Here is a 14,051-nt window from a genome sequence, read left to right as displayed (position 1 = left end):
ATTCTGATTCTGAGGGTGGGCAAGTTGCAAAACCAGAGGAATCTGCCTTATACCAGGTCAAGACCATTTGTCCATCTAGCCCAGTATTGTATACTGTGGCTGGCAGTGACTCTCTGGGAGGTCTTGCCCATCACCTGCCATCTGATGTTTTTAAGTGGAGATGCCAGGAATTCTACATGCAAAGCATGTTCTCTACCACTGAGCTATGGTGCTTCCCAATTCAACTTGAGCCAGTATGGAAATAAGTTTGCATTAGGCCTGCTTTAGTTGCTAATTTGAAAAATTAAACTTGCATGATGAACCATCAATGCTATTAGAAATATATGGAATCCCCTTTTATTTAGTATTGTCAGCTTTTACAGCTTGTTCATGAGAGTCCCTAAGGCAAGATTTGAAACACACAAACTTCTATGAATAAAAATTAACTTTTGCTACCTTCCTTCCCTGTCTCCTGCTTCCTCTCCCTTTTCTATCATAAAAAGCCTAGTGATCCAAACAGAAGCTCTGGGATAACCTTCTAAACATATAACATATAAAGGGGAAAGATCTGCAGGTATTAAGATAGATACATCACAAACCATAGGGAAGGCCTTTCACACTGTGGCACATAATCCTTTTCCTTGCAGCTGCATCCCTTGCTGCCACCATAAAATTTGAAATACAAGCACTGCTTTCTCACCTCTTTAATGTGCTCTTCTGCAGTAAAGTGTGCAAGGAGCTCTATACCAGGGGTCAGCACACTTTTTCAGCAGGGGGCCAGTCCACTGTCCCTCAGACCTTGTGGGAGGCCGGACTATATTTTTGGGGGGGAAATGAACAAATTCCTATGCCCCACAAATAACCCAGAGATGCATGTTAAATAAAAGGACACATTCTACTCATGTAAAAACACGCTGATTCCCAGACCATCCGCAGCCAGATTTAGAAGGTGATTGGGTCGGATCCGGCCCCCGGGCCTTAGTTTGCCTACCCATGCTCTATACATTCAAATCAAAATGCACCCCACCATGAGGCAATGGTTTTATGTTTATAACATACTTCTCCTGCTTCTACATTTCAAAACATCTCGCCAGAAATATCAGCTTCGCCTTAAAAAAAAAATGCAACCCAAAACCCGCCATAAAACATACAAAAAGAAGAGAAATAAAATCAGCAGCATGAGCAAGACACGTATCAGCCGCAAGTAACCTCTACCTCATCTGCAAACCCCCTGAGATAAAAGTTTTTACAGAACAGCAAGAGACCAAGAGTCAGGGAGCCAAATGAACATCCTGGGAAAGAGAATTCCAAAGTCTGACTCCCCTACATACACACCCATCTAACCTGAGAAGAACATATATGAAGCTGCCTCACACTGAGTCAGACCATTCTTAGCTCCATCTAGCTCAGAATTTTCTGGCAATGCTACTGTATGGTTGTAGATGGGGGTCTTTCCCAGTCTTAGATATAAATGCCAGGGATTGAACCTGTAACCTTCTGTATGCCAGAGCTATGGCTGAGCCTATGGCCTCTCTGAAAAGGCAGCAAGACAGAGCTTGGGACTCAGCTGAAGACTAAGTGAGAAAGTAGGTTTCATATGTGCAAAGGCAGTTCTTAAGGTATCTTCCACCCCAGGTCATGTAAGGTTTCAAATGCACTTGGAATTGGGTTTATGTAAGGTTTATCAGCACTTGGAATTGGGCCCAGAAGCAATTATGGAGCCAGTTAAGTTAGTTTTGGAGTCCACATTCCTCCTATAGACAAGGCTGTTTTGATAACCTGCACCAGGATCAAAAATACATCCTGTGAATTAATACAGAAAAATGAATTAATACAGTGAATTAAAACAACGAAGAAACTGCCATAGATAAAGACTGTGTTTATCTAGAATATAGCAACTCCCCCGTGTTTCTAGTTTGTCACAAGTATCTGTGTGAACAGTCATATAAGTACTGTAGTTAATGAAGTAACACACACAGTCTCAAGGATATAGATATGTATTATGGTGCAGTATATTTACTTTAAACTCTTTTAATATTTTAAAAAACTCAGAGCAACAATAAAGCAGTATCATAAAGAACGGATGCAAACATATAAACAGCAAAACAGTGCTAATGGCTTCCACTTCTCATAGTCTACTGAGGCTAAAGGGCTCGAGCCTGGGACTAGGCCAGAGGGAGAGAGCTGAACCAGCATAGGGTAGTTGCTAGGCAACTGGTGACATTCATTCTCTAGTACTTCCCCCATGCTTTGTAAACAGGCCTTGTGCCAAACTGTTTTTGGGGAGACAAGGAATAGATAGGATCTTGCAGAATGTAAAGGTTGCCAAATACCTGGAAATTTTTTTTAAAAATCTGGTGTCTAGAAACTCAACTCATCAATTTAAAGGTACAGACACTAGATTGCAAACTCTGCTTAAAGTAACTAATTGACTCTGCAATCCTATATACATTTAACTGGGAATAAGCCAGATTTGACTCAGTGGAACTTACTTCTGAGTAGACATACATAGGGCTATGCTGTTAGTATTACAACTGCTGAATGCCCTTCAGAGGGCGAGGGCACCAGAAGTTGAGACTTTTGACACACCTTCTCCATCTGGGGTAAGTGATAATGTAAACCAGGGGCATCCATTTTCTTCCGTTGAGCGTGGCCTCTCATTCTGCAAAGGTTGGTCTGTAGGGGCCAGAGAGGTGTATAGCCACACAGGAGTCAGGATGAATAATATAATTGCTGTCTTCTAGCACAGCGGTGGGCAGAATTATCTACTGGTAGATCTCTGGGTAATTTCAATCCGATCTTACTTCAACAACAAAAATGCTACCCCCTGCTAAATTATACTGGTGAAATGAAGGAACTGTGTTGCAGGAGAGGGGATACTTTTGGGTGGAACGACTTATGACTCAGTCCAATTCTATCATCATCACTATCATTTTATGTTATTAGGAAGTATTTGCCAAAATAAAAGCAATTACTGGAGAAAACATCTCTAAATGTCCAGAGTCTATGCAGCTCAGTCTTTTCATGGGAGAAAATATTAACTTACAGCTGAAACCTCTAATAAGTTCTCTTTTACTAGCATAGCAGACAGACTCAAAATAACGAGATACTGGAAAAACTGACTAACAAAATAAAATTGCACAAGGTTTGAAGCTCAAAGACTCATTTGCAACTGAATGGTACAGTTTTGTTATGTACATGTCTCCCCTCGCATTATAAAACCTTCCAGTTAACATAAATTATTTATCACCTTCTATACAAATGGTAGTCTGGAATAAGAACTTACTATGTCATTTGGATGTTATTTTGCACGTATTGCCTATACACCATCTTCTGGACTCAGTCCAGTTCAAAACAAATTCCTGGGTTCAACATTTTTATTACAGTATTATTTTATTTTAGTGTATATATTTCACACGAGGCTTGGTGGATCTTGGGGTTCAAATAAAAATACAAAATATATAATGCAAGCCTGACATCAGCCTAGCCCTAGCAAATAGGGGACTTTATGTTAGTCAAAGACAGGATGATGATATAGCAAAGCAGTGCTGCACATAGACCCTCTTCAGATGTTCCTAAAATCTATCCATGTGGTGATGTGTGTGCTTCCCCTCCACACACACCTACTTACACTGAGTGGGAAGAAGAATTTCAGGAGAATTGTAAGTGTATTCAACTAAATGTGCTTGTTCCTCATTGTGATCAGGAACCCTGTGCCATCAGAATTCCCAGTCACAGGGGCACAGTGGGATAGGGCCGCTGCCAATAGCCCCTTTACCAAGAATGGAGAACTTGTGGCTCTGCAAATGATGTTAGATTACACCTTCCACTATCCCTTACCACTGGGGCTAATGCGAGTTGTGGTACAACAAGATCTGGAGGCCACAAGTTCTCCTTCCCTGCACTACACAGATAGGCTTCAAGAAAACCCAAATAAGACTTATGTGAAATGCACATGGCATCTCACATGATCTGACAATCTTGCTCCTGGATGATTCTGTGGGTACCTGAAAATAAAAGTGGTGTTTGTGTACACTAGGGGTTGGGGGACATTTTTCAGCCCAAGTGTTACTTATCCTTCTAGTCAACCTTCTGCAAGTTATATGCCGGTGACCGGTGGAATCAGAAGCAAAAATGGACAGAATAATTTTAACTAGACTAGGCAGCTAGACTGGTGACTGGAAGTGGCTGCCAAAACCTGAAAGACCTACATTGGCTCCCAGTACATTTCCGAGCACAATTCAAAGTGTTGGTGTTGATCTTTAAAGCCCTAAACAGCCTCAGCCCAGTATACCTGAAGAAGCGTCTCCACCCCCATCGTTCTGACCGGACGCTGAGGGCCTTCTGGCGGTTCCTTCACTGCGAGATGTGAGGTTACAGGGAACCAGGCAGAGGGCCTTTTTGGTGGTGGCGCCTACCCTGTGGAATGCCCTCCCACCAGATGTCAAGGAAATAAACAACTACCTAACTTTTAGAAGACATCTGAAGGCAGCCCTGTTTAGGGAAGTTTTTAATGTGTGATATTTTATTCTGTTTTTAATCTGTTGGCAGCTGCCCAGAGTGGCTGGGGAAACCCAGCCAGATAGGCGGGGTATAAATAAACAACAACAACAACTTGGCACAGTAGTGTAGTTTTACACACATCAAACACTCTTCTCCATCCAGGCAAATGAGTCATTATGAGAGTTTAACATACCAACCAGGTAAAAACATCCAAGAAAATTAAATGAGTTACAGGTGTGGTCCGGGGCGGGGGGGGGGGGGGGCGGGGAGGAGGAGAGAATGACTGGAGAAGAGATGGTGGGCTGGTCAGAGTTCCAAGAGCTATCTCTTGGTATTGTACCTTCGTTGGGATTTGGCTCAGTTTTTTGAAATCACAAGATGATGAAGGTGACCTTTCTCAACAAAGCTTTGTTGATTTTTATGGAATTCAATATTTTCTGGATGCCTCTGGCAACCTTACAGAATAGAATTGTGCACACTGATATTTACTTAGCTGCTATGTGTTTAAAAAGTACAATGTATTCCTGACATCTATTGACCTTTTTAAAAAAAAGAATGCCTTATGTATTCTAATTAATCAAGGGATTGGAAGCTTCTATAATGCTTCTGATGTAAATGCAGCCATTGATAGTTTTATTTGGCAGCTGCCCTGATTGAATGCATTAGATTGGATACTTGTTGAAGCCAATGATTTGAAAGCAACATAACTTGACCGGAGTTTATCAGGTTATGATTTAGGAACACATGTGGCTCCTTTGCCAGATCACTGGTGCCTTTTGCTTAGCACTGTCTCCTCTGACAGCATCTCTTCATGGTCACAGGCAAAAAACTTTCCCATCTCACCTGCTTTCTGATCCTTTAACCGAGGATGCCAGAGATGGACCCTGGAACCATCTGCATGTGAAGCATGTGTTTTATCACTGAGCTGTAGTCCTTGTCAGCCATGGTAGAAACTGAAAAATGCCAGCCAGTTACGGAGGTGTTTTGAGAGAAAGGAATGGGGGGACAATCATACTGTTAATTGATGATTACAGCCAAACAATGGATCACCAAGGAAAAATATGGAAGTTCCCTCTAACCCAAAGTATTTGTCCCCGTCCCAATGGGTGGAAAGTAGTCAATACCAGAATTGTTTAGCACAGAACTGAACATCCTGACAATTGACTTCCAGCAGAACCTTTTGGGCTTCGAAGTATATGGGAAAGGAGCAGTGCTTGCAAAATATTGGATTCCAGAGGTGGGACTGAGCAGGATGCCCTGTGGTCAGTTATGTGGGGCTTCCGTTCCTGCACCCAGCAGCACAAACAAAACAAATAATTCAAAAGAAGGCAATATATGCAAACTAATTGTGTTTGTGTATAGTTTTGCTCAGCACGGTACAAAATGATCCTTTTTTAAAAGCCCTGGTAGGTCTGATGTGGGAAAAGATCTAAGAAAATTCATTTAAGAATTCTCTTAATAGTTTTTCTTGCTTTCCTGTGACCGATCTTCTATCAAACACAGTGGCCTGGTCTGAAGCTGCAAAGGGGCAGTTTGACCTGTTCACTTTGCAGTTCTGTGGTTAGTTTCTCTGACGGCTTGTTTTCTCTCAGTGGCTTCCACGTCAGATACTAAATGCTGATTTCTACTTCTGATTCCCAGACTATAACGTATTCCCAGATTCCAAGTATAATGGCTAAAAGATTGAGCTGTGAAAAAGAATGTCCCTGGTTCCACCATGCAAGCCGCTACCTTCTCAGATCTAGCCCCTACCCCACCTCCATGTCTACAATATATAGATAACACTGGCATATATTATAGATTTGTTGTAAGGATTAGAGAGAGAATGGCTAGGGTTAAAAGAAAGAAACACTTCAACCGAGCATGGGAAGTCTTATGAGATCTACTTAAAAAAACAAAACCTGAAATGCTGAGTTCTGGAGCCAGGCACAAAATAATCACTGAAGGGCAGAGCTAGAAACAAAATGGCAGAGCCAATTACCTACTTACCCACCCCAGACACTGGGGTAATTTGCATATGCAATTGACAATATACTTCTGAGTACAGGTCAGGGATTCTAATTGCCACCTTTGTGGGGTGGGAAACTTTTTGCTGTGGTTATTGAACAACTGGGAGTCATAAGCTCTTGCTGATCTACAGCAAATTATCCAGTATTCCTCTTCCTACACTGTAGAAAACCATGTAGACTTCATTGTTTTTTTTAACAGCTAATTTTTTGGGGGGGCTATATTGCAAATTGCTTTTGAACCGCCCCCCCTTCTTATTCTCAAAAGCAGTTTATTGTGTTTCACATTCTACTGCCATTTACGAACAAGTGTAAAGTCTACTTGGTACTGACAAAATTAGCTGCTCAGCCCTTAAGATCCTGGACAAAGTACATGAGGCCTCTAACACAGACTTCCCTAACCTGGCACTTTCCAGGTCTACAACGCCCGTCAGCTTCAGCCAGCATAAAGTGTAGTATAAATGCTTATGTATGTTCAGACTTTCTGCCCATCCTAATCCACGCACCTCACAGAAACAGTAGTTGCTAATAATAATAATAATAAAATTTTTTATTTATATCCCGCCCTCCCCAGCCGAAGCCGGGCTCAGGGCGGCTAACAACAATTAAATAATCAAACAATCAAATAATCAAACATTCTAAAAACATTCCATTATAAAAATTAATTAAAGTCAAATTAATGGCAACCGTTAAGCAAAATTCTGTGCAGGTTGCCAGAGGAGGGAGTCAGGCTGGGCCCTGACCAAAGGCCTGGTGGAACAACTCTGTCTTGCAGGCTCTGCGGAAAGATGTCAGGTCCCGCAGGGCCCTAGTCTCTTGTGACAGAGCGTTCCACCAGATTGGAGCCGCAGCCGAGAAAGCCCTGGCTCTAGTTGAGGCCAGCCTAACCTCTCTGAGGCCTGGGACCTTCAGGATGTTTTTATTTGACGAGCGTAGGTTTCTCTGTGGGGCATACCAGGAGAGGCGGTCCCGTAGGTACGAGGGTCCTAGGCTAAGTAGCTTTCTACCCTCACTGCAGAACCATTGCAAAGGAGGCAACAACCCAGTAGTCAGTCCCTGATTTGTTTTGTCAAAATTGCAATGGGGAATGATGGTTGACTTTATGGGCGGGGGTGGTGTTCAGACAAATAGCTGTCAGTTTGCTTAATTTTTTTAAAAAGTCACAGAAAATGGAGATTATTTTAGGAACATTCTATACAAGGGAAAAAGCCAAAGGACACGTCAGAGGAGTGATGTTATCTCTGTCCCTGGCATTCCTTCTACCAAGAAGTTGGCTCGGTCAAGTATTGAAATAAATAAATTTTCTGTCAGCTTTCACAGAACAGCTAAGCAGGCTGCACACTTATGAAAAACTGCTCCTTTTTGTTGATCTGTGTACTGCTCATCGCCAAATGCTTCCAAAACATAAAACTGTTGAGGAATAAAACACTTGTCTATTTAAGGATGTTTACATCTTACAACCAGATTTTTTTTAACTGCCATATTAGCACATTTACCCATAAAATAATGCAGCAGGATAATAGAACTTTTAAGTGACACATCTGTATGCAATACTGGTGTAATAGTGGTACTGTATCTGCTTGACTTTAATAGTAAATGTGCCAATTATTTAACTTCCTTTGGTGGTGGATGGCTGGATGGATAGTGAGGTTGTATACTGAATACTTTTTCATATAAAACTACTAAATACTGTCTTCTCAGTTTGTCTTTGCAACAACCCTGATAGGATGGTTGCTGTTGTAACTTGCTCAGAGTGCAAAACTTACGGTAGTCACTGGTATAAGACACATATAAATCTGTCTTACAACTAATCAGATTGGGCCAATGTTGCCCACTCAAACTATCAGAATCTCTCCCAAGTTATTGGGACTTTCAGAAATCTGTTACAGTGGTCCTTTTAACTGGACATGTAGATTAAAACTGGAATCTTCAGCAAGCACAACATATGTTCTACCAGTGAGCTATGCCCTTCCCATTAAGTGTGTCACACTTTTAAACCATAAATGTCTTTTGGAATCAACTACACTATTCAGTATTGAAAGATTTATGTAAATCATAACTGGGTTATTTGGTATATGTTTGTTGTGGAACCTGAGTAAGATATAAGTGTCTACTGTGTTGACATCAAAAATCAATTCATATATTATGAAATTATTTTTTTAACACACACAAAAATAGCCATGGATTATAATATAAAAAGATCAACCTACAGACTAAGCCATCTTAAACAATCATGTTACCCTATTATAGAAATGTGATCCTAAGTATTTAACTCCAGTTATCAACAGTTAAACTTCCCTTTATCAAATGAACATTAACAGGACTATTTATCCAGTTTGTTTCTAAAACTAACCTCATTTCTTGCTAACCATCGTTGTGTTATGAACGTCTTAAACTTGAACTAATTATTGCTTCTTCCTGGAATGGTAAAAATACTCCAGTAACTACATATCCTGCCAACAGTCCTCTTTTTATGTGCTCTGGAAACAGGCACATAATTGCAGTGGGGTCATTGCAGTGCAATACAGTTTTGCCAGGGCCCTAACACTTAACAAAATCTTGTATCATGTCCTATGCCTGTTGTCTTCCTGCTCTGAATTTTATAGTCCTGTTGCTAGAAACATGGAACAGATCAAAACAGAAGCAGTTGTTAAAATTTATCTGCTAGTGCAAATGTGAACTTGGTCATTATGTAGTCTGTTTTGAAATGTCACATTAATATTAAGCCCCTGAAAATTTGGGGACAGGAGTTGAGATTCACTGACTTTTAAAATCTTGGTTCCTGCATCACCCAATGCTCTTTCATTACCCAAAATTCATTTTGCATTTGCTATGTAAGCTAAGATTGATAGACCACATTTCCAGACTAGGCCTCCTGGTTCTATAAGCTTGTTGTTGGGAGATGACAAAACTCGATTTTGGCAGAGTCTAGTTACGGTGGTGCTGACGATGGTGGTATTTATCATCGTTATGAGAGGTGGTGGACTCTCCTTTCTTAGAGTTTTTTTAAGCAGAGGTTAGATGACTATCTATCATGCATGATCTAGTTGAGATTCCTGCATAGTAGGTGATTGGACTAGATGACCCTCATGGTTCCTTCTAACTCTACAATTCTATGGTTCTATGATTTTATTATTATTTACCCTTCATAGCTCTGGTGCAAATACCTACGAAAATGGACAAAAATATGAATAAGCTTTGATTGGTCATCTTTTTCATAGTAAGGGTAGTTAATGATTCACTCAGTGCTCTGTTTAGAGTTGAAAAGGGGATTCTCATCCATGTTAATAAGTGAGAAATGAGGGAAGAAGTGATAGCAGTTCCGTATTTATTAACCCAAACTATGGTTACCAGATTTTTTAAAATTAATCTGGGGACCCTTTTTTTTTTTTTTTTTTTTTTTTTGAAGCTGAGTAGCAACAGGGAGTCAGTAGTGGGGATGGTGAAGCAAAAGACCTTGGGCCCAAGCACACATGCATATTGTATAAACGGGCAAAGCCCTTCTTTTGCACCCTGTGAAACATAAATGCGCAGAGACTGGGCAATGGCGTTCCTCGCGCCCGTGACTCTGGAGCCTACCCTGATCTCCTTCCCCCTTCCCCCTTTGTTTTGACAGATCAGGGGAGGCTTGGGAGTCACGGGCGGGCGGCTGTTGCCAGGAGGTGCCAGCCTGGTAGTGCAGTTGGCTCTGGCTGGCTTCAGGAGCTGCTCGCTGTCGTGCTGCAGGGGAAATGGCGGGTGCCACGGCAGTGAGCAGCGAGCACTTCCTGAAGCCAGCCAGAGCCAACTGCACTAAGAGACTGGCTCCAGGCTGCTGAGGCTGCCGCTGCCACGCTTCCCAGGGACGGATTTGCAAATCTGGGGATATTATGACGACGGATTTTGTTCGGGGACAGATTTGCAAATCCGGGGACTGTCCCCAAGAACCGCGGATGTCTGGCATCCCTAATCCAAACCAATGAGCATAAACATATATATGCATGCAACAGACTGAGGTGGGAGAGAAGACTTGTATACCATTTTTGAATGGTCCCCTAGGTTTAAAAAATACAGCAACAACAATTGAACTCTAGTAGGAAGAAATGCAGCATAGCAAAGAAAGGGGTTCTTCTTCAGTTTTCTCCTTGGAGGTGGTTGCTCTACCCAACAGGCTCCTCACTGGGCGACATGTGTGAATTAAGCCTGCACCTCTTACGTTGCATTACTTGTCAATATAAGGTAGACATTTTCCAGAAACAAAGCAGAAATTCCCTCTTATTAGTTCTTTTTCAAATCCTGCTTTTTAGTAGCAGTTTTCATGGTCAAATCTCTTATTAGGAGAATCAACCAGAATCAAATTTGGCTCATTGATGGAAACAAATACAATACTTTCACAGTCCGGATCAATGCTCATAATGCTCTTTTCCCCCTGTTAATTTTTGTTCCCCAGTTCCCAGTGTAAATGGCGTAGAGGAACCCAGCATTGCAAAGAGACTGCGTGGCACACCAGAGCGGATTGAACTGGAGAATTACCGTCTCTCGGTACAACGGGAAGAGGAGTTGGAAGAAGTCCCTGAGGAGACCTTGGCAGAGCACAACCTGAGCAGTGTGCTAGACAAAGGAACAGAAGAGGATGTACCCAGCAGGTTATTTTTCTTTTTTAAAAAGCCTTAATTTATTTAAAATATGACTTGGCTGCCTTTCTAAAGAATGCCTGTTCAAGGTGGCTTGAAAGAGTAGAAGTTTAAAAAAATGTCAATAATACAAAAAGGCTCAGAGTTTCCCCCATAAAAACCAATAAGGCTTGTATCAAATGCAGTGCAACGCTGAATAAGGATTCTCACATGCGCAACAGGACTTTCTCCCCTCTCCTCCACCTGCATCTGCCGTATGCCCTCTCAAAATCTACTCTGGAAGGTTGGGGGAACCCCCAGAACAAATTTATGGGGTGCAGAGGAAAGAAGGGAGGAAGTCTCATTGCGCTAGGGTTGCCGTATTTCAAAAAGTGGAAATCTGGACACAAAAGTTGTTGAGCTTTTTCTTTTCCTTTTTTGCCAAAGTTTCTGAGCAACTTTTAATGAAATTTGGAAAAATCTCCACTTCCAACATGGGCTGCCATATGTCCAGATTTTCACAGACGTTTCAGCGATTTTCTGCCCAAATGCTGTTTAAGAGAGCCGAATACCAGCTGTGTCTGGGAAATTCTGGAGGTATGGCAGCCCTACATTGTGCAAGCAGGAATTCTTGTGCTTATGGGGCACTTAGCACTACATTAGACAGAAGCCAAAACATTCTCAGCCAGCTAGTTAAAATACATTTCACAGTTCTGACAACCACAAGCCAAGCTAAAAAGCACTAAGCAGGAATAGGCCAGTCAGAGAACATATGACTTTCAAACCTTTTGAAAAACTTGAAGTAAAACTTGCAGTAATACAAAGTGCAATGAAACAGAACAAAAAAAGGAAGAAGTTCCTATTGAAATAACAACCATATCCATGCAAAATAATCAGATAAGACAAATTGCATCATAAGCCAGTTTGCAAGCCAAAGTGTGTTTGAAGGTGCCTAGTCCTGAGAGATGTGACTGGCTGGGCCTTGTTCTCTCCCCCTCCATCCACTGTGAGTGGAAAAGGAACTTGGGGAATATGATTTTTAGCTGAAGGGAAACTTTAGTTTATCATTTTTAAAGGCATTTACAGGTCATCTTTCTGGACAAAGTCCTCTCAAGGTGGAAAGGGGTTAAGCAGCTTCACCTCACTTTTCTTCCACTTGAACACAGCTTGCACTAGGAGCCTTTAAAAGAAATATTTTAGAAGAAAGAACCTGAATTCCACTTTTTTTGTAATTTGAGCATGTGTTCTGCACTTTGACAGGGAGTTGCATACTATTTTTAAGTGTCAGTAAACATAAAACTGATTTTTTTTTCTTCTTCCAACAAAGCAAAGCCAACATTCCTCCTTGAGGGCCTAGCTATCTGTCAGGCAATGTACTGAAATAAAAAGCTGTTTTTAAAAAATAATTCTTAACACAAATGTTTGGAAAAACACATTCTTAGGAGTTGAGAAAATCACAACGAACATTTCTTTGTCTAGATAAAATTCCCAAAAGGATTATGCATTTCTGAAGTTTGCCCATAATTTCACTTAACAGCCTGGTTTTAAAAAGTCGTGAAAAACCTGTTCCCACATCTTTTGTGAAAATAGATGGCTAAGCAACAAATGGAAGGTTTCACAGTTTGTGTGAATAAAGACAGAATCCCACTGCTATTCTTAATTGTAACAAAAGTAACAATAGTTTTGCCAGGGAACAAACAAAACAAAAACGAGATTAATTTAGTGTATACTTTTGCTGCTACAATTCTAAGTGAAATGAGTTGGAGATATGTACCTCCTAATCTTTTCAAATATTTTTTGTACTGGAGAATTTCCTGCTGGATTTTGTCCAATAAAAATGGATAGGGGGAAAAGGGTAAAACATATGACAAAGAAAAGAAGGGTGAATTCCTGTTGATTTAGCCTCCAGGAGAGGAGGAGCTTGCTTTTCTAAGAGGAATATGTAACAGGCCTATAAAGATTAAATGTTGTTTTCTTCTTCTAATGGGATCATTCCTCAGTAAGGCGTGTGCTGAAATGAAAGAGGCTGTCATTCCATTGATGCTGATTGTGTCTGAGTGGGGGGGGGGCACTAGTTACCTTCCTCTCATGACTGGCTCTTTTTGACTTTTTGGAATAAGGGACCACAGTGACCTCAAACTGGCTGCAAACTGGGAGTGGGGAATAAAACCCCTTGACAATTGACATGTAGGTTGTGTTTCAGTGCTAAATTCTGATTCAATTCTGTTTTGAATGACCCCAATCTGTCATAGTCAAGAGCAGGGGTGGGGAACATGTGGCAATGGTTGTGGAAAAGTGGCCTCGTGGACTCGCTAGCAGGCCAAGATTGGTCTATGGGCTGAAAGTTGCCCACTCCTTGGATAGATGGACAAATATTCTGACCTGGTTTGAGGCAGTTTGTTCTGTTTTGTTGGCTATGGTTATTTTAAAACAATCATCTGCTTGTACACACAGGGGGGAAAACCCTGTTGAAGTATCATCTACTGACTTTCCTGATTTTCCTCTGCAGTAGTTCAGAATCTGAGATGGAAGAAGAGGAGGAGGAGGAAGAAGAACAGCCACAGCAGCCCACTTCTGACCTGGGTGGTGTGCCTTGGAAAGAGGCTGTGCGGATACATGCCATGCTGAAGGGCAAGAGTGAGGAAGAGCTGGACACAGAGAAGAATCATGACAATGAAGCAGAGGAGGAAGAGGAAGAAGAGGAGGAGGAGGAGGAGGGGGAAGAAGAGGAAGAAGTCTCTAGTGAAGGTTAGTAGATAGTTTCAATTGCTTCTCATGATATGGATTCCGATATGTATATTAATTTTATTTTTTCAATGCTATTCAATTTATATCTTGCCATTGATCTTGAAGGAGCCCAGGCTGGCATATTGATCACAGATTGCCATCATACAGAATAGATAATCAAATATAAAGTGCATCTCCCATTTCTTTTGGAAAACTTGGAAGTCAGTGCAAAGACTAGAAACCT

At 41.3% G+C, this 14,051-nt stretch overlaps 1 protein-coding gene across 50 annotated transcripts in view; it reads left to right on the top strand.

Moving 5' to 3' along the window:
- The window catches only part of MICAL3 (microtubule associated monooxygenase, calponin and LIM domain containing 3), a 190,375-nt gene that overhangs the window by 125,930 nt on the left and 50,394 nt on the right, over positions 1–14,051 (top strand). For all 50 annotated transcript variants that reach the window (XM_083401661.1, XM_083401660.1, XM_083401663.1 and 47 more), the window contains 2 exons: positions 10,918–11,113; positions 13,590–13,828. In XM_083401661.1, the coding sequence (XP_083257787.1) occupies positions 10,918–11,113; positions 13,590–13,828 (435 nt within the window). The remainder of the gene's footprint in view (positions 1–10,917; positions 11,114–13,589; positions 13,829–14,051) is intronic.

The sequence above is a fragment of the Podarcis tiliguerta genome (assembly GCF_965153285.1).
Source record: "Podarcis tiliguerta genome assembly, chromosome: 10".
Taxonomy (NCBI): Eukaryota; Metazoa; Chordata; class Lepidosauria; order Squamata; family Lacertidae; genus Podarcis; species Podarcis tiliguerta.
Note: the sequence above shows the minus strand (reverse complement) of the source record. Positions and strands in the feature narration are given on the sequence as shown.